The sequence below is a fragment of the Dama dama genome, chromosome 6 (genome assembly GCF_033118175.1).
Source record: "Dama dama isolate Ldn47 chromosome 6, ASM3311817v1, whole genome shotgun sequence".
NCBI lineage: Eukaryota > Metazoa > Chordata > Mammalia > Artiodactyla > Cervidae > Dama > Dama dama.
Window position 1 is genome coordinate 45,562,355 of NC_083686.1, and position 20,875 is coordinate 45,583,229.

Consider the following 20,875-nt stretch of genomic DNA (forward strand, 5'->3'; position numbering starts at 1 on the left):
AAAACAGCAAAAATCATTCCAGCATGATAACACCAGCTTTTGGGGGGTGGGTGGAGGGCATATGTGACTTTCGGGGTCTTAACTCCCTGACCAGGGATTGAACCTGGAGCCCTCGGCAGTGAAAGTGCAAAGTCCTAACCACTGAACTCCCAGGGAATTTTCAACACCAGCTAATCATTACCAACTAATCATGTGTTAAACAAAGATTAACTCTAAATGGATTAAAAACCAAAATGTAAGATCTGAAAATATAAAATTCCTAGACTAAAAACTAACATATCCTGGGGCAACTATCCCTCAACAATACAAACTTTTGGTCATTAGGATTACAGAAGGAGAGGACAGACTCATCACCATCCTTGGGAAGAGGAAATCAAGCAGAAAGATTGCGTGTCCTGGCTGTCCTTCTCAGATGAAATTCCAGTTTGCCCTTTTCGTATTATGCTCAGAATATAAATCAGCACTTCAAATTTGCTGTATTTATTTCCTCAGTCATTATGCTTTCACTAGTGAACTTTCTTATTTCTATTTCTTGATGTCACACTAACATTACTTTTTGTTATTTCATTTTATAGTCTTTAATAGCTTATTAATTATATCTTTTTTGTTTGTTTTGGTTTGATTGTTGTTTTGGTGTGTACAGGATGCAGCCTTAATATCACAGTTTCCAAGTAACATTATACTACATTCAGTATAAGAACTTTGCTTCTTGCATGAGATCCATAAACAGCATTCTCCCATTTTTCCCTCCCAGTCTCTGTGCTATTGTTGCATACACTTTCTTTCTAAATATACTTTATCCTCATTATTTGCAGATTCCATATTTGTGAATTCATCCACTTAATAAAATTTATTTATAAACCAAATCAACATTCATCGCACATTCATTGCACTTTCTCAGTCATTTGTGGACATATGCAGAGGAGGAAAAACTTTGAGTCGCCTGAGGCACACGGTCCCATCTGAGGCCAAACAAGGCAATGCTCTGCCTGTTTCACCTCTGACGGGACCTCTCAAATAGCCCTGTTTGTGGTCTATTAGTGCCACCATTCAAATTGTGTACTTGTTGGCTATTTAGTTGTTTAACATGGCCAAAAGCCTGCATACTGAAAACTACAAAATGTTGCTGGAAGAAATAAACAATACAGATAAATGGAGCAACATCCCATGTTCCTGAATTGGAAGACTTTGTATTGTTAAGGTGTCTCAGTTCAGTTCAGTTCAGTTGCTCAGTCGTGTCCAACTCTTTGCAGCCACATGGACTGCAGCATGCCAGGCTTCCCTGTCCATCACCAACTCCCAGAGATTGCTCAAACTCATGTCCATTGAGTCAGTGATGCCATCCAACCATCTCATCCTCTGTCATCCCCCTCTCCTCCTGCCTTCAACCTTTCCCAGCAACAGGGTCTTTTCAAATGAGTCAGTTCTTTGCATCAGGTGGCCAAAGTATTGGAGTTTCAGCTTCAACATCAGCCCTTCCAATGAACATTCAGGACTGATTTCCTATAGGATGGACTGGTTGGATCTCCTTGCTGTCCAAGGGACTCTTGAGAGTCTTCTCCAACACGACAGTTCAAAATCATCAATTCCTCTGCTCTCAGCTTTCTTTATAGTCCAACTCTCATATCCATACATGACTACTGGAAAAACCATAGCTTTGACTAGATGGACTTTTTCTGGCAAAGTAATGTGTCTGCTTTTTAATATGCTGTGTAGGTTGGTGATAACTTTTCTTCCAAGGAGCAAGCATCTTTCAATTTCATGGCTTCAGTCACCATCTGCAGTGATTTTGGAGCCCCCCAAAATAAAGTCTGTCATTCTTTCCACTATTCCCCATCTATTTGCCATGAAGTGATGGGACCAGATGCCATGATCTTAGTTTTCTGAATGTTGAGTTTTAAGGCAACTTTTTCACTCTCTTCTTTCACTTTCATCAAGAGGCTCTTTAGTTCTTCTTTGCTTTCTGCCATAAGGGTGGTGTCGTCTGCCTATCTGAGGCTATTGGTATTTCTTCTGGCAATCTTGATTCCAGCTTGTGTTTCATCCAGTACAGCATTCCTCATGATGTACTCCGCATATAAGTTAAATAACTTTTTCAGTTAGACATTGTCTAATTTTACTAAATATCTATATATCTTCCTGTGTCTTTCCTTATTTAATCCTCATTACCCTATGAGCAAGGTACTATTAATTATCCCCATTTTACAAATAAGGATAATAGAAGTTAGAGCGGTTAAGTGAACTGCTCAAAGTCATGCTGCTAGTAAATGGATGAGCTTGCAGGCAGATTCCAGAAGCTTCTCTAAATCCTACCTATATTTATTTATTCTATATATGGGATAGTTAGTCTGTTTATATATATTTATCATATATGTATATATAGCTACAATTAAATTCAGCTGTTTCTAACCTCCATGTCTGAGGCAACTGGTAGAGACTTGGAAGTTGAATGATGCATTGACTCAGCTGCTATTTATTGGGCATCTACTAACGGCTAGGCATTGTGATGAGTGCTAAGGATGTAGAGATGAAAAATGCAGTTGCTGTCATTAACGGTTGGGAAAAGGGAAGAAGGCAGGCACCTAAAAGTCCCATGAGGAAAGAACTAGATAAGGACCCATGGATAGAAATTATAAAGGAAGATTTTGATACAGCAAGTAAGTTTTCCTAATGGTCAAAGCTGTCTGAAAATGGAATAGGGTGATCTATTATAGAAGAGACTGACTCAGGAATAACATGGCTGATCAGCCACTAGGCCGTCACTTTGAGCTGGGATTTTTAAAGAACGATTTCAACAAAATGACTACTTGCAGAGACGTGTGCAGGACTGGGGGAGCTAACAAGAAGTGTGATGCTCCTGTTGTTGTTGCTCAGTTGCTCAGTGTTGTCTGACTCTTTGCGACCCCATGGACTGCAGCACGCCAGGCTTCCCTGTCCATCACCAACTCCCATGAGCTTGCTCAAACGCATGTCCTTCGAGTCGGTGATGCCATCCAACCATCTCATCCTCTGTCGTCCCCTTCTCCTCCTGCCTTCAATCTCTCCCAGCATCAGGGTCTTTTCCAATGAGTTGGCTTTTCAAATCAGGTGACCAAAGTATTGTTCCTAGGTACTAGCAGAAGCCAGAAGACATTTCGACCCTTTTCCATGAATTTGCAGAAAGGACCTGATTTAAAGTTGGGGCCTTGGAAAAGAAATTCTCAGAAAGAAAGGGAATTTCTGGAAAGTAGCAGAATTTTCCAGAACTGGGACAATGTAGTACCCCCAGAAACAATCAATATACTTCCACTTCTCTCTCATCAGCTTATTCTCTTATTTGCTGTGCCACTCATGCACCAAACCCAAATGAAAGCCGGAGTCAAGAGGCTATAGGAAAGTGAAAGTTGCTCAGTGGTGCCTGACTCTTTGCAACCCCAAGGACTATAGAGTCCATGGCATTCTCCAGGCTAGAACACTGGATTGGGTAGCCCTTCCCTTCTCCAGGGGACCTCTCCAACCCAGGGATCAAACCCAGGTCTCCCACATTGCAGGCGGATTCTTTACAAATTGAGCCATGAGGGAAGCCCAGAGGCTACAGGTGAAATAGTTAATAGACCATGTAACACAATTCACAGGGGCCAGTGTCTGCGGCCCCCACAGGGCAGAGGAGAATGGACGTGGATCTGGACCAGCAAAAGGAGACTAAACAGCACAGTTGGCTAAGAGCCCTTCTTTACTAAGAAGCAAAAAATTCTCCCTGAGATTTGCAAAAGTGAACAATTAGGAAAGTGAATATCAGCGATGTTAGACAGCCAGTGGAAATTTACTGTATGATGCAGGGAGGTCAAATCCAGTGCTCTGTGATAGTCTAGAGGGTGGAATGAGGTGGGAGGTGGGAGGTTGGAGGGAGGTTCAAAAGGGAGGGGACATACCTGTATGGCAGAAACCAACACAATACTGTAAAGCAATTATCCTCCAATTAAAAATGTTAATTTAAAAAAAAGAAGAAACCTCAAGAATGGGAGAAAATTAGAGCTCAACAGAAAATCCGACTCTGCTCTTCCCAAGCCTCTTTCCCAGCGCAGTGTCCCCCTGCTGCGCTCCAGGGTGCACCACCTGCCCTGATGTCTGGACGAAACACCGGTCAAGCAGAGCCTCCTTCCAGCGCCGGGTACCAAGACCAGCCCGGCGCGGGTTAGCCCAGCTTTCCCAGGACGAGGAAGCTAGGCTGGGGCAGGCGTTCTGCCCCGCCCAGGCGCTGATGCCCGCAGGGTCCGCCCAGCTCTGTTCTGCACGCTGGGTTTGCTGAGACCATTCAGAATGCCCGCTGCCAGACAAGCAGGGCTCTCCACGTGGGCAGAGGCAAGGCTGTCAGGTGGCAAGGATCCAAGGCGGAGCCTTCTTCCCCTCCAGGTCCACCCACCGCCCCTCCCCATCCCCGACCCAGAAAAAGACACGCACACAAAAAACTTTTGCCACACTATTAATATATTCGCGTTTCCTCCCACTTTCCCAATGGGCTACCAGCTGCAGAACTCCTGAATAGAAAGCTTAATTGTGCTTTGTCATGCAGAGTACCTCGATTTTCTATAGAAGGTTACAAAGGGCCATTTGAAGTATTTCTTTCTCGCCTAATAGTGAACCATTTGCATAGGGCACCTCTGCGCCTGCCAGACCCAGGTAGTTCTGCCCAAGCTCCCAGGGGCCCCCGGGTAACAAAACTCAGGGCGGTGTCCAAGGGGCGCCCCACCCCGCCTCCTGTCCCGAGTTCCCACTCTTCTTTCCACTTTCTCGGATCACGGCCAGCCTGGGCCGCCGATCTAGAGGATGTGAAGCTTGAGGCCGGCAGACCGCGGTGGCCCGATGCCTCCTGCCATCCAAGCCCTCTCCCCCGGACTGGGGCCTGCTCTAGGCCTGGCCTCCGAGCTCAAGTGGTGTTTTCAGCTCCTACCTGTGGGTCCAGAAACCAGGCTGTTACCCAAGGGAGGCCCTGTGTTCCCTGGCCTCTGGCATAAGGCCCAAAGGAGTTACAGAAGACACTGACCTTGAGTTTGATTTGGATAGACGCTGTTCCATTTCTCCTGGGTGATTGGCAGGACTGCCTTCCCAATATCTTTTCTTGTTGCTTGTTTTGACAGTTCAAATCCAGGTCTATGTGACATATAAAGCTAATAAAATTCTAATTTCATTGTTAATCTTATTTCATTGCAGTATAGAAAGTTTTTACCCTCACACCTGCGTGGCAGGGTGTAATTCCATTAATAAAAAAAAAATCAACATATTCATTGCATGTCTTTTCCCTGATGATATATTGTGAGCAGTGTGAGTTGAAAAAGAACCATTTATTCCCACCGTGAATGAGCCTGCATGGGGCGGGAGCTTCACCTGCCCCTCAGTCAATTAGGAATGTATCGAAAAGTCTAGCAGAAAACGAGTTAAATTAACCGTTGGCTAATTTCCTTGTGTCCCTCCTACATAATCCCCCCTTTTCAGCTTGCCCCAGAAATTACCACATGTTGCAAGGTTCAAATAGTGCCTAATGAAACAGTGACTAAACGCTTCTCCCTCCAGTGCCACCGCCGGGGGAGCCTTTTCGCTGGCCTTCAAAGCCTGAGCAATTCTGGTTCTCAGGTCTCTTAAAAATGATATTTTTTCTTTGTCAGGAAAAAAAAAATTATTTTTAAGCTGTCAGTAACTCGTGATCCAGTGGGTGAACACTGCTGCCCACTCACTTCCTGCCACTGAGGACATGGTAAGATTCTGAGCTGCGGTGTCCTGGCAGGGGCCGCTCCGGCATCCTCCCGTCTCCGGGGACAGCTGGGGTCCTGCCGTTGGGAGGGTTGCGCCAGGGCTAAGGGAGGTTGGAGGAGGATGGGGAGATCGGCCTGGAGAACAAAGAGGATAAAGATTCAGAGAAACAGAGACATACCAAGGCAGAAAGAGTACCAGCGACAGGGAAAAAACCAGAGGCTGACAACGGGAGGGAAGCAGATAGAGAGATACAGACAACATTGCCAACTTTCAACTTTCTTCTCCCAACTTAGAACCACGTGCCTGGCTCAAGCAACTCATCAGCCCCTGGGGGAAGGTGTTTTGAAGTCTTGAGATGCAAGGCCCTAATAATTAATCGTGGTCATTAATTAATTAAGGAGGAAAGGGGGGAGGTGGCTTGCTGCTGCTTGACCCCAAACAATTTAAATTGGGCTTTGTGAAGGTAGACTCCAAAAGCCTGCCCTCCCCCTCCTTCCTATTATTTCTCTTTCACGCTCTCAAAAATTTCCATTATAATCCTCAGCGGTCTGGGGCCAGCAGAGCTGCGCGTCCCTCTCTCGAGCCCTTCCCAGCAAACTGAGGCCAAGCTGGCTTCCACTCCTCCTCAGAGCCGGCTGCCGCCCATGGACAGGGAGCTCTTTCCCATAAGGGGTAGCTCCCACCTGCCTTTTTTCTCTGCACCTGCTGCGGGTTGTTTCTCCCTGAACTTCAGAAACCAAACAGTTGCTTAAAGTTGAATTAGTCTGCTGCAGTGTTCATACAGGCTAAATATCACTACAGTCTCCCTCTCTCCCTCTCTCTCTCCGTCTCCTTTTTCCTCCTCTCACTAGAGACTTGAGTTCCTTATTTGAAATGGGGCAGCTAATACAAAGTCATCAAAGCACTATGGTTCTTGTCTTAAAGTGACAGCCCTCTTTATGAGGCTGTTTGAAATACGCCCCCTGCTTTTCAATGTCTCTCTATCCATCTTTGTCTGCTCTTCAGAAAAGCGGACAATATAAAGCCCAGCCTGGCGAGCTCCCCACGCTCAGGCCTGGGCAGTGCCAACCTCCGCCTTTAAGCAGATTGAAATTGTCACTGCTTCATTAATCTGAAACTAGTTACTTTCCTAAGCACACAGCACACACTTCCGATCTGTCCAGATTCACTCAGAGGGGCCCCTGGGGCCTTCCTGGGTTTGGAATTTGGAAGATTCAACAAAGGTAGGACGAGAATTCAGAAACACACAGGGCTTTGCTTGCAGAAGTGCAATGCCTGGTGCAGAAGGGCAGGCACTGACCCCAATATAAGGGCATGCAAAACACCATTTTCAGAGACAGTGGGATGGGCAAGCTTTTGGAAGGTGCACTTGAGAACAACAAGTCCAGCTACGCGAACTGATAAGGATATCTATCTCCATATAGAGTAGTTTATGGCAGGGATTTGAGGGGCTCACAGGCTTTGGACTTTCTGTCCCCAAACAGAAGAAACTTGCTTCCAAATGGGAGCCAGGGTTGGCTGTTGTTTATTCATCTGAGCTCCGCTTCAGTTCTGTTCCTAAGAGATCTCTTTAAGTTCTGGTTCCAACTATAGTCTGTGTTACCCAGTCCAAGTGCCAGAGCCTTGGGTGAAGAGCCCTTCATTCCTGTGGAATTCCTCATCATCTGGGAGACAAGCTGACTCTTTTCTCTATACCTCCACCATTAACAAAAGACAATACAAATTCCTCTACTTTTAATATTTCCTGCTGGTTTAGAATAGCAAGTTTTTGGATTCTATTCCATATAATTTAGGGGAGAGACATGGGCTTTTTTTTTTTTCAGAGAAGCTCAATCTTCAGTAATGTGAGCCTAAAGATTTATAAAATAGATTTATATTAAATTATGTTAATAGAAGCCTAGTAAATGCACCATTTAATTGCATGGAAAAAAATTTCCCTTTTAAGAGGTCTGTCACCTTAACAGGTACATTCAAAGATTCCCTGTGAATAATGAAAATAGGAACAATTGCTTTGATGCTCTGAGCTGCATTCAAGTCTAGGACAGCTTTAGGCTGTGTTTGGAGAGGATGGGAGGAGTTCTTTTTAAAGCAGTGATTGCTCCTTTAAACCCAATTTCCTCCAGCAAACAGGTTCTATTGGAAGTGTCACGTTCCCCCTCTCTCTTACACCCTTAAGGCTGGACCTGAGGTCTTACTCAGAGCTGTCATGTTTGGTGGTTTAGTTGTGCTAAGTCACGTCTGACTCTTTCGACCCCATGGACTTTAGCCTGCCAGGCTCCTCTGTCCATGGGATTTCCCAGGCAAGAATACTGGAGTGGGTTGCCATTTCCTTCCTCCAGGGGATCTTCCCGACCCAGGAATTGAACCCAGGTCTCCTGCATTGCAGGCAGATTCTTTACTGACTGAACTACGAGGGAATCTGTTTTCCTCCTTCTTCTAGCCCAACTCTCAGTGTCTTCCTGCCTCCCTCAAAGAAGTCTCCCAAGCAGTGCCATGAAAAATGAGTGAAAACTGCAGAAAAGAAGTGGGAAGAAAAGAAAAAAGGGAAAAAAATCTAGTAAAAATAACCCTTTCTTTTCCACTTACACGACCACCATCAGGAGTTCCCCCCACATACACACACATGTATGGGTACACGCATATACACGCACAGACCCAGTTGCCCTCTGTGGCCACCTTTCATTTAGAACAACCACCTTTCTGGCAATTCCCTGACCACAGTCAGGATGGACCTAGCGAACTGCATTCCTAATCCTGATTAGATATAAGTGGGCAGCACTGGTGAGGAGTGGGGACAAGGGGAGGAAGGAGAAAGTCAGAAGATCAAAGACGTCACTTCAGAATTTTTGTTTCTCCTAAACTATCTTTGGATATCCTTGGGGGGATATGTTGAGGGTTGGCAGTAGGGAGTAAACGATGATGGCCTCTTCAGAATAAGGAGAGGAGTAGGATCTACCATCACAGCGTCTCTATCACCCAGGTCCATGGGTCCATGCTGATAGTGTCTCTATAACCAAGGATAGCTACTGAGTCCCTTCTGCCCTCGTCGTGGCTTGCAGTCAAGAAGCCTTGCTGAGTGCCACGATTATTGTTAGGCCCTTGGCCTTGGGCTTGTGTTGGTCACTGAGTGGGAGGGTGAAGGCGAAAGGTCTTGTCTCTTCCTCTTTGCTGGGATTGTCTGGACTGGGTCAGGACACAAAGGCAGGAGGTCATTCTTCCTGCTGTCCCCCCTCCCCAGTCCCCAGCTCTTTTCCTGTTTAAAGAGGGGGATCCATCCACACTAATGACTCCTGCTGCTCACGTCTTTTCTCTTAGTGGAGCAAGGTCCGGATTTTTAATTATCATTTTTATTCTATTTATCTTTCCATGATGTGGTTATAGGCCCCCAAGAGGCCAAACTTTGTGGGAACAGAGTTCTGTGTCTCAAGTGGGATATATTGAAAAACTAGCATCTAGTGCTTCCCAGGTAGAAAAGTAAGGGTGACTCCATGCATCTTAAACATTCTTCTTTTAACAAGTCTGGGGACAATTCTCTTAGAGTGGCTGATGTCAAGATCGTTGAGCAGAGTATTTGTACACTGAGTGTTGGCCTAGGTGTTCTTAACCTAAGAAGAAACCATAGGTCTTTAAAATCAGACAGATCCCCACAGCCTCATTCCCAAACTTCCTAAAGCTCAGCTGAAATTTTTCCGGGAGGAAGGGGTTTGGGGAAGTGTAAAATAGTAGACAAGGAAACCTCATGGTCCACTCTGACAGTGACAAGAAGATTCACTCTGCTCCAAATGTTCTAGGACATGGAGGACCTCCCCAGGAACCCCGGGGAAACTTTCTTTGGAGAATGTCCAACGTCTTTGCCTGAAGCTTTTTGCCTCTCGTGCGGGATCCCCTGTTTATTCTCTCTTCCCCAAGGAATTTCCCCAAGAGGGGAGGGAGAGGTACGGAGACCATCCCAGGAGGACTGGTACGGCGTCTCCTTCTCAGGGAGGTGGAGCTGGGCAAGGAGCGGCATCCGGTGTGGCAAATGGGTGGCTCTGGGCGGGGATGGGGGTAGTCAGGAGAGGTGCAGATGCTCAAATCTGCGAGGGCAGAGACTTGGGGAGGAACAAGCCCGAGCGTGGGGACGACGGAAGGGCCGGGGCGGGTGCGGATGGGATGGGGACGGAGTCGTCTATCTAGGAACTAGCAGGAGGGCTCAGAGGTGCAGCCGGGGCTCTTCGGCCTTCGGTTACTTCCTGCGAAGGGATTCTTCCTTAGGCGCCGGTTCTTTGAGCTACGAAACCCCCACCTTTCCACCCCTGTACTGGTGCCCAGAGATGCCTGTTTATTAGTAAGGAGGAGGAAGGGATCTTCGGGAAAGGCGGCAGGCCAGCGCCCCTTCCCCTTAGCCGCGACAGGGCGAGGGGCCCGAAGCTCTGCTCGGGCTAGCTCTAGCTCTCTGTGAGCTAGAGAGCGATACAGATCCTGAGCCCCTGCCCGGGGCAGGAGCGAGCCGGTTGCCTGTGACCACTGCGCAGGCCCAGTCCCACGTCCCCGCACAAAGCCCCAGCAGCTCCCCATTCAGGGCGAGCCGTCCAGCCTCGCCCCCCAACTCCCACCCCCGCGCCTCGCCTGCCCCGACCAGCACCAGAATAAGAGTTGACAGCGGGCCTCCGGAATGTGAAAGGAGACTTTCCTTTTCTGGAGTGTGTGTGTGTGCGCGCGCGCGCGCGCATGTGTGCGTCTGTGTGTGTGTGTGTGAGAGAGAGAGAGAGAGAGAGAGAGAGAGAGAGAGAGAGAGAGGAGAGAGAATCTCTGGCCAGGGAAACCATGGTCACATCTTTCCCCCTCTTTCCTCCTTCCCATACTAGATCTGCAAGCTCACCTGTTCAAATTTCAGTCCCTATAGACCTAAAGTAAATCAGACCTAAAGAGGTGTATGTGGTGTTAACAGTTCCTATGGCTTGGACCTTTGGGGTGGCATCTTTACAGAAAATAATCCGAAATAACACCAGTGGGTGTTAGTGGGACTCAGCCTTCAGGGAAATGAGACTTCCTAGTTCCAGCTTCACTCTCCATTAAAGGACAGAACCTAGCTGTGCTGAAGAGTGAGTCAGGTTGCCTGGCTTGGCAGAGCCAGGGCAGAGCCAAAGTCTTCTCCAGGGCCAGGCTTGCAGGAGTGAACTCTGCAAGGTGATGGGAGCAGTGGGACTAGAAGGGAACTAATTTAGGTGAAAAGGAGACAAGGGAAAAACCCCCAAAGTCCAAGGGCACCTCTGAGCTATTTTGGAAACTTGAGAATGCATATCTTTGGACAGACTAACTCCCTATTCCTGAAAAAAAAATTTTTTTTCACAGCAGTGGTGGAAACCAGCTAATTTCTTAGCTAGACAAACACTCAAAAATGGTATTGTTTCTAGTCGCTTGTAGCATCATTCATAAGTTTCCATGCTTTTGCTTCCAACCTGTTTGATGGACTGTTGCCCTTCCTAAAACAATTCCTACTATTCAGATTCCTTCACATAATTCAGGTTTTAGTATTTGAGAGAAATGAAGAAGGAAAAAAGGGAGGAGGGACTGCTACAGAAAATAAATAGGGGTAAGGGACTTTCAACCTCCCCTGCTAAATAAATTGAAAGGTTTGCCTCTCATTAATTGTCAGTGTCACTCTAAATGGATTTATCCTGTCAGCTGTGAGGAAGAGAGCTATTTTAAGAATGGGGAGTACTACCTGGTAGGCAGCATCATGACTGAAAGTGTCTTGGCAGAAGTTTTGGTGACACAAATCCTACAGAGTCACAAACTCCCTCAACCAAGAGACTCGCATTATCAAGTTACAGTCATTACTTTGCTGTAAATTCTCAGACACTTTTATTCTCTATCCATAGGGGGAAGAGAGAGACAGAGGAAGTTGGTGAGAGCCAACACCGCGAATCTAAACCTTGATTTTTGTCTCATTTATTTAAATAAATATAAATATAAATTTTATATAAAACTATTCACAAAGAGACTTCCAGTGACTTGGATTTGAGACTCTCCTCAGGCAAATTTTCAGAAAGCAAGACCTACAGGGTTTAATTTTCTAAGTTATTTGCAACTCAATACCTTCATTTAAAAAAATAATCAAGAAACCCCATGTTCTTATCTGGTTCTGAAAGACAGGGAATGGGAAATGACATGCGCTTTAAAAAAACCCACATACAGTTTTAAACTTAAACCAATCCTGTTTTTCCTTTGTTATATGACAAAACTGAGTTGAATCTAGATTATTTACATAAAAAACAACAACGACGACCTATAACTGAGAGTGAGCCCCAAACAGACAGATCAAGGAGACAGGAGAAGGGTCAGGCCCGGTATGCACGCCCCCGGGGAAAGCTCCTCTCTAGCTTCTCCAGGTGGGACCACCGAAAGGGTGAGGATTTTGGCCCCTGGGTGCCAGCCACATCGGGAGTTAGGGGAGATGCCGGGAGCACGTGTGTTGAGGGGGCGAGGGGGGACGGCCCTCCCTTATAAGGGGGAAATCTCCTTGTCATCGTTGGCCGAGGCCGGCGACAAGGAGTCCTCATCCTCGGAGCGCGCGAAGTGCGCCTGGCTGCCAACGCACTTGCAGCCCGCGTGACTGTTCCTTTGCGTGCCCTTCCCTTCCTTCTTATGCTTCACCCTGCGGTTCTGAAACCAGATTTTCACCTGCTTCTCTGACAGATTCAGGTACGTGGCGATTTCGATCCTCCGGAGTCGAGACAGGTACATGTTGGAAGAGAATTCCCGCTCCAGCTCCAGGAGCTGCGTGCTGGTGAACGCCGTCCTCATCCTCTTGCCATTGGGTACCTGGCTGGCGTCCGAGCCCCCTGCAGACGGGCCAAGAGAGGACAGAAAGGTGATTCTCGGGCGAGGCGCTCCCACCCCAAGGCCCTCTCTTGGAAACGATGCCTCTCAAGGACCCACCCGCGAAGCTCAACCAAACACCTGTATCCATCCCTCACTCTTTCTCATTTGGAGACAAATCTTTACTTAGCCGGGAAGGACAGAGACGCCCAAAGCAAGCGAAGGCCTTTGATCTCGGGGATGTTAAGTCAGAGGATTAAAGTGGGGGCGGGGGAGGGGTTGGCAGAGTCCTGTGGTCTCCTGTCCAACCTAGCGGAAAGGCAGGCTTAACCAAAAGCATCGAAACGCTTTTAGCCAGCCTCGACGCCCGATTGCCACACTTCAGTTCAAACACACCAACCCCGAACCTCAGTCCGTTAACCTCGGGTTTCTCAGCTCTCAAGTTCAAAGTCTCAACGGGCCCGCTATTATCCCAGACTCGAGCACCAGGTACTGGAGTCGAGCGCACCAAGCTTCTTGGAGAGGCTGGCAAGGCTAACTTTCACCTTCTCGGAACTTACGGGGACAACTCCGCAGTTATTCTAAAAGCCCCTCCTTCGTCCCCTCCGCCCACCCCACAGGCTCCCACTTCCTCCACTGAAGGCGCGACGTTTTACTCCCGGGAGCCGGCAAGGCGTAGCGCGCAGGTGCCCAGGACCCGCCCTACCCATGGTGAGGCAGTGAAATCTCCGCGGGTCCGCCACGTTGTAGGTGGTGGCGGTGCAGACAGGTGCGTGGTGCTGCGGGTGCCCCAAGGCCGCCGCGGCCGCCGCCGCTGCCGCCGCGGCCGCCGCTGCTGCAGCCGAGCCGGGCTGCTGGGGCTGGTGGTGGTGATGGTGATGCTGCGGCGGGTGGTGGTGATGGTGCGCGTGGGTCACGCGCGGGCAAAACTGGGCGTCCCCAGGACCCGAAGAAAACTGACTCTTGAGCAGGGGCAGGGCCCCGGCGGCTCCTGCCGCTCCGCCACCCGCGGCCCCTGCACTCCCGGCCCCTGCGTTCCCGCCGCCGGAGCTCGCGGGCCCACGAGAGGAGTGCAGGTGCGAAGTGACGCAGAGCGGGCAAACGCAGAACGCGCCGCTCTTGCGGGACGCGCAGCCCGGCCCGGACATGGACATCACCAACGGGGACGGCATGCCCAGCGGGATGAAAAAATCTGGCCCGGGGTGCGGCTCGGGAAGCGAGGGCGCGGGCCGTGAGGAGTCCTTGATGATGAGCGAGTCGACATAGAAGGAGCGCGACATGTCGGGAGGGGTGGGTGGCTGGAGGACCCGGCCGGTCGTGGGGGCCCCCTCCCCTCTCCTGTCCAGAGCTCTGGCCCCGGGCGCGGCGCGGACGCAGGCGGTCAAGCCCTTGGGGACGCCGAGGTGTCGGCGCCTGGACTGCGAACAAAGGGGTCCCTGGAGAGGGCTGGTCCTCAAGTCCCCCGCCCGACGCCCCGGCTCCGGGATTTTATAGCCCCCACCCCGACACGTGATGCTGCGGAGTACCGCTCGGCTCTTGCTCCTCCGAAGCTCCCCACCCTCGGGATAGGCTGCCCGAGTCACAACAGAAGCGGCGAGGAGGGGCGGGCGCGCGGCAGGGAAGAATTCGGAGGAGGGGGATGGGGGAGACTTCGCAAAGTGTAGGTTTTGTTAATTTCCCGGGGAGGCCGGCCTCCTCCCCCTCTTTCTCCACGCTTTCCCGAGAAATCACAGAGCTCCATCCTCCATCCCACCCCTCTCCCTAGCCTGGGCCCCAGACCAACTCCTCCAAGCTTCCGGCTGCACAGCGCACCAGGTGGGGACTTGGAGGCCTTTCTAATCGGAATGCCCCGTGCTCCCTGCTCCTCTGTGCCAGCCGTGGATAAGGCACGGAATAGTATGAAGCCTGAGGTTTAGAACAGGATTGTGCCGCTGTGGACCGGCAGCGGCCCAGCCCTGGAGCAAAGCGTGGGACAGGCACACACAAGCACACAGAGTCCCCCAGCTTTTGGACTTGGCCAATGTCATTCAGGTGGTTGTGGGGGATCTGGGAGGCATAACAGAGAGGCCTCCCAGCTAAGAAGAGGAACTTTTCATTTTGATGCTTCAGAAGTTCTGAAGTGCTTGGCACTTGGGGCCTTCCTGGGACCACTCAGATCAACCATCTTTCCTTGTGCCTTTTTCGAACCCGAAACTCCCCCTTTGGCAGAGAGAGACACTGAAAGGGTCACTCTTTTCTTTCTCCACGGGGTTCCACTGCTACATTTCCAGGCCAACCCTACAAACTCCAACCTAAGGACTTTGGGGAGAGGACCAATCCCTGGCCCTTCTGGAAACTGGGCAGGGGTTGAGGGAAGCCTTTGCTCTGGGTCCTGCCATCTCCTACCCCTTTGCATTTTACAGATCTTAGGCAGCTAGAAGACTAACTAGGAAGCACGCTCTTCTATGGACCTCTTTTAAAGCCCTTAAAAATTAAAGAGGAATTGAGCCCCTTGATGCCTCAGTATGGGAGAAGTGGTTTGGTAAAGGAAACCTCCCTGAATGGCAGTGGAAGACTGGTGCACCAAAGACTCTGCGAGAGACTAGCTGTCCTCCTAGGGGCTATTGATCTTTGGGGAAGGCAAGGCTGCAGAAATGACAGCTTTCTCTTCTTTCACCCTGTAGAAAGTCTGGCTGGGAGGGTGAGCAACAGCTCCAAGTCCAATCCTTTTCCTCAGATGGCAAACTTCAGGCCTGAGATCACAATGATTCGAAGAAACTTGGTGACCAGACCCCTCCACCTGTGAGAGCCAAGGGTCAAAATCCTAGGGGAGACCAGCTTCTCAGCTGGTGACATGGCTGTCTCTATTTTTCAGTCTCTCCTTTTCCCTTTCCATCTCTGTGACCATCTCTCTTGCCTGCTAGAGAAGTATAATTGGGTTGTAGGGACGCCCCCGCTCTGGGGAGCCCAGGATTTATGGATGGCAATTAAAGTTTTATGAATTGCAGCTGAGGCTGGTTATTGAGCTATTTGAATGTGATTAGAATTCAATTAGAAAGCGGTTAGTGGACAGTGGGTCTCCAGAGTGTAAACAGACAGCTATTCCAGAAATGTGCTAATCCAACATCTTGTGACAACAATTAAGGAGTCTCAAGGCTTAACTCAGGGCAGCTCAGCTGTAACTACTTTTGTAACACAAGGCTTGCCGCTGCAGCCATCGCAAGCTCTCAGCTTCAACCCAGCCTGCCTGGCCCAGCCCATCTTCAAATGGGAGAATCCAGGCAGTCCCCGAGTCACTGCAGCCTCAGAAAGAAGACTGGGAGCTCTACCATTGGGAGATGCCTAGTGCCAGGATGTTTTGACAGGCCTAAATTGTTCAAATAGGTGACATGATTTCCCTGTTCACTTTATAAGTATATACATATTTTTTCACTTATATTTTATATAATATATGCATTTATTTATTCACTGTGATCTGCAGTGGTTCTAGTTCTGTGCATGGGGAAAACTTCTATGCTAATATGCTGGGAGTTGTGCCTATGTGAGGACCATTTTATTTTAGAGAATCCTAATTATGATGCTTGAGCATCTAACTCAATTAATGTCTGACTACAGAAACATCCAGTTGGTGTGCTGGGGAATTTTGAAAAAAGTGAAAGGCCCCTGGGGTTGCTTAGGACTGCAAGGGGAGCAGCGGGTTGGGGCTGGCCTGAGGCTGAAAGCAGACCACGAGTGAGAAATGTGTCTATTAGGGTACTGGGTCAATGGCCAGAGCCCGCCATGAGCAAGTATTTTGGGGTCATGTTCCACACTGGAGTCTCTCTTTAGTTCTCTTTGAATCTCTCTGTCTCTCCTCTTTCCCCCACTCCAGCCCCATCTTCAGAAGCTCCCCTTCCATGTGCGTAGCCCCCTCATCCCCCCACGGCCCTGGACAGCTCTGTGACTGACCCTGCTAGCCCTGCCCTTCCTCAGATAGCAGCTCCTCCAACCCATTTGAAGCAGAAAGGGACCTTGGGCAGGCCATTGGCATGCCCCCATGGGGCCCCCGCTGCCACCCAATTTTATTTCTCAGTGATCCTGTCCGATAAAATTTCATCGTCCATTAAGTAATCCCCGAAGTGAGAGCTCTTATGAGCCTATAATGAGCTCTAATTGCCACGACTCGGGGAGCCACGTGGAAGGATTTATTCGGCATTAAGCAGTCGGGTACAGAGTACAGGCTGTTACCTAAGCCATTGCTTTCATAATTCAAGGAGAAAATTAGTTCTTTTGGGGGGGGCGGAAATCCTTTGATTTTTTTTCCCCTCCCTCTTGCTGGGGATGATAGAGGATGGCTTTGCTTTATCTTTGATGATGTCACAAATGCAAAGGTAACAAAAATTGTCCCCCACCATCCCCCACCCCTGAGCACTCGAGATACCCCATCCTTACCCTCAACTGAGGGGAAAAAATTCAAAGCAGTTCAGTAGAGCCACCTTCTTGCCTCTAAACTGTCCAACTCGAGTCTGGATGAGCAATTTCCTCGCAGCTCAACCTTGAGATGTGAATTCTTGGATATAGCTTTCAGAAAGTCTTCCAGTACTTTCCCCCATCTGGGATCACACCAGACTTGAACCCCACGTTTTCCTCTTCCTGTTTCCTGTCACCGGCAAAAACAGGGAAATAAGGAGCGGTGTGAACTTGGCATTACTTATTCAACAAACGTAGAGTTGTGACCCACTGACGTGCTTACTGGGGTTTTTTTGCCCCCCCCCCCCCCCCCCCGGCGGCTGTAACTCCTGCTTTGCCCCTCCCTCTGCTCCCCGCCTCCCCCAACTCCAAGTCCTTTTTTTCCTCTTAGTTTCAGCGTTTGCCCACAGGGTTCTGCTGCCGGATCTTCTGCCCGATAGGGAGGAGGCCACGAGCAGGGGCCGACAGCCAGGAGTTGGCGGGGCCGCCTCGGATTTATTTGCTCCTCTTACATTGATTTCATATTAGTTTCCAAAGCGATGAATGATCTCAAAGCTGGGTTTTGTTAGCCGAACACAAACAGGAGACAGGACTTACTTGCCCCCAGCTCCCTTTAATGAGGTCATTATCAAAGCGTGAACAAGTCTATGAATGTTTTATTGAAAGCGCATCGTTAACTTGTATCCATCCTTTTCTCCAAGTGGCATTGTGATATTGCTGTCTATGGCACATCTTACCCGATATAGCCCGAGATTTCCCCATTCTCTGTAACCAGGCAACCCTTTCTGAATACCCCAAAATTGAAAAGAACCGCTTAGTCTTCAAGAAAGTCCTCAATAATAGTGGAAAAGAACAAAGATCCAGGAGACAACAAAATGCCACAGGGGTGACTTTTCATGAGCAATTATCTCTCATTAATCAGAAGAACAGCTGCAATATTAATTTTCTCTCTTTCTTCCTCTCTTTTCACAGTCCCCAACATTTGAATAATCATAAATTTTGATTTTATGAAGGAGTCACATTTCAGGGGCCGCAGGAAAGCAGCTACCTAGGTGAAGACAAGGAGAAAACGCTCTCATTTGATTTTTGTTGTTGTTTGGGTAAAGCTGCCAACAAAGCAAAATGGAAAAATAAATACATATAAATAAGAGAAATACAGGAGAAAATGGTCCTCCCCCACCACTTCTTCTTGTAGATGGTGACTGAGAAGCAGGACTTTTCCCCGATCCCTCTTCTAAAATTTCCCCTTCCTCCCCCTCCTCCCTTGGACCCACTCCCCAGTTGTGTTGTGAGCAGGGCAGAGGGAAATGCCCCGGCGTCTGGCGTGGGAGTTTCGGCCGGGTTTCTGCCCGTTTAACTTGCAGACGTGAAGCCAAGCGTTGTCGATATGACCAAAGGGACACTCTTTGGGCGTAACTTGCATTGTGGCCATCAAAAGCCCGCCGGCCTTGGATTAGCCGAGACGTGCACTCAGCAGAATTGGGGCGCTCGCTCGCTTTTCAGGAGCCAGAGAGGAAATTGTTCACGGGATGTGTAGCCAGGGTGGAAAATGAGGGTCCCCAGATGAGGCTGTAACCTGCAAACGGGCTCGGGGGAGTTCAGAGAATCTCATTAAGGCCAAGGCTGCAATTAGCAAATACACACTCTTAGAGAACCCAAGCCCCTCTTGAAAAGCCCCCAGTGGGGAGAAAGACAGGCAGTTGGGAGTCAGTCCCCCATTCCTGCGCTGGCTGAGGGGTGAGGACTTAGGCCCTGGTTGCCCCTTTGGCTGCCCCACTACGGTTACTTTTAATGCATGGCCGGGAGAGGCCGGGCCCTGGAGAGCACAGTCTGCGGACCTTGTGTTCACCCACCACCAGAAATGATCTTGCCTGTCCCAACTGTTTATTCAGAACCGATGGGCCTTTGAGAAACCTGAATTCGCCTTTGTGCTCGCCACAGGCGCAAGAGTTCAATTCGGCCCTCAGAGAGGAAGGGGTGGGGGAGGTTCTGGGAAAGAAGTGAGGAGTTTGGCCGAGAATTTCAGGAACGGCCTTCAGAACAAGAGTTTTGATGGCACCCAGTCCCCACCACACAGCCCTTCTGCTCCCCGATTCACCTTAATTAATATTCACCCAGTCCCAAATCCTTAAGCCTAACAAGGCCTCCCTCCCCCATTTAAAGCTCTCCTCTGTCACCAGAATAAAATTTATTGAGCGCCTTCTCAGTGCCCAGCGTGTGCTGGGCTCTGCAGGGAGCAAGCCTGAAAAGGCCCAGACTGTATCCTATAGAATATTGTTTCATTTTAGTAACAATGGTCTGAGGTGGGGAACAATTATCCAGATAATTGAAGCAAATGCTGCATCTCCCTCCCTCTCCAGTTCTCTTGGCGCTTGCCTTTTTTTTTTAAACTGGGTTTTTCAAAGTTAGTGGTTTTGGTTGGAAGGGGGGATCTGGGAATATAAAGGGAGGGCTGAATTAACACCAATTCTCCACTTTCCTTGGCCTAAGTTTGCTGAAAGCACTGGGCCCAAATGGCTCCTTAGTAATGGGATTCAGGACGGTTTTTTATTTTTAAAAAAGGTTTCCAAAAAGAGGATGAATCATTATAATTTTTTAGCAAGCTGGCCTTTCTGGTGTCCAACTTTGATCATCTACAAAAATCACCTGGGGAGTATGGATGCCCTAGAGATTTTGATTTAATGGTGTGTGGCCAGAACACTGAAATTTAAAACAAACAAAAACCATGGCGCGCTTTCTACGTGGTCCTAATGCTGGTGAGGGCTGAAAAATAATGGGTAAATCCTACCGTCACTTATCCAAGATAATAACCGCTTTGAATCCCATTGAACAACTGATAGTGGTTGAAAGTGGGTGCTGAGAGCCCACTGTATAACTGGTTCCGGACTGGGGGATCCACTGCGCAAGGCCCGTCCCCTGGAAATTTACACTTTGTCGAAGGAAGCGATAAACCAACTCAAAGCTGGTTACTTACAAAAGGTCTCGTGAATATGAAAGCAAAGCCCGAGCGGCTCTGGGAGCGGAGAAAGCCCAAGTGTGAAGTGACCTGCGGGACCACCGGCTGTCATCGGCCTGGGACTGGATTGGAGGGAATGGGTCAGGCCACCCAAGGGCGCACCCAAATGCCGAGAGGAGTTTCTTTTGGCTAATTGAAAGTATTGAAAAGAGGTCTCCCTTAGACTGGTAGAAGAATATCAGGGTCTGCCTCTGTGAACCAGGAAAAAAACCGCCCGCCGCTTTCGAGTCTTCTCCAGGAATTAGGGGCTGCCTAGCACCCGGCCTGGTGCTTAATGAGAGCTCGCGGCGTCTCTTGTTTCCTGTAATTATCTGCGATCTGCAGCTCCACGGATCCTGAGGTTTGGGAAGGAGGTACCAGAGCCCGGGGTTTCCTAGTGAGTAACCAGGAAGCCGGGGCCTCTGCCCAATCACCACACCGCCCCCACACGCCTTTTCCCGGCCGGATTTGCCAGCTAAGGCTCCTCCGCAGCCCGGCGTCCGCTCGCTAAAGGCGCCCAGTCCCGTGGTTTTTCCAGCCCTCTGTTTCTGGGCGAACAGTTCAGTAGCCTCCTCAACCTGGGCCCGCCAGGAAAGCCTCGCCACCCCCTACTCCGCCCGTCGGAGGCCTCTAGCTTTATTTTGGCAGTCCCTGTTTAGGACTGCGGTCTACATTTCAAGGCTCCTTTGGCCTGGAGAGACCTTACTGCTTGGAGGACGGACGGTTTTACAGAGGAGGAAACAGGAGGGTATGAGCATCTCTATTTCCCGAGCTCTCACTGTGTGTGCCTTGCCCACAAAATCTCATTTAATTTGCATAGCTGCCCTACCAGATAAAGTGCTATTTTTCTGTTATTTCTCCAGTGAGAATCCTGAATCTTATTAAAGTTCAAAGGCTCATCCAAGGTCACAGAGCTAA

The 20,875-nt window shown here is 49.2% G+C and overlaps 1 protein-coding gene across 1 annotated transcript; it reads right to left on the reverse strand.

Moving 5' to 3' along the window:
• Window positions 1–12,216: 12,216 nt before the first annotated feature.
• On the reverse strand, window positions 12,217–13,814 carry GSX2 (GS homeobox 2). Its single transcript, XM_061145280.1, has 2 exons — window positions 13,241–13,814; window positions 12,217–12,557 (listed from the first exon to the last, which is right to left on the reverse strand). Exons 1-2 carry the CDS (start codon window positions 13,812–13,814, stop codon window positions 12,217–12,219), a joined length of 915 nt encoding a protein of 304 aa, XP_061001263.1.
• Between the last annotated feature and the right edge of the window lie 7,061 nt (window positions 13,815–20,875).

Coding starts and splice junctions, on each gene's coding strand:
- GSX2 (XM_061145280.1), bottom strand. CDS start 13,814: ATGTCGCGCTCCTTCTATGTCGACTCGCTCATCATCAAGGACTCCTCA. Junction 12,558..13,240: donor ATTTCACTGCCTCACCATGG/GTAGGGCGGGTC, acceptor GCCCGTCTGCAG/GGGGCTCGGACGCCAGCCAG.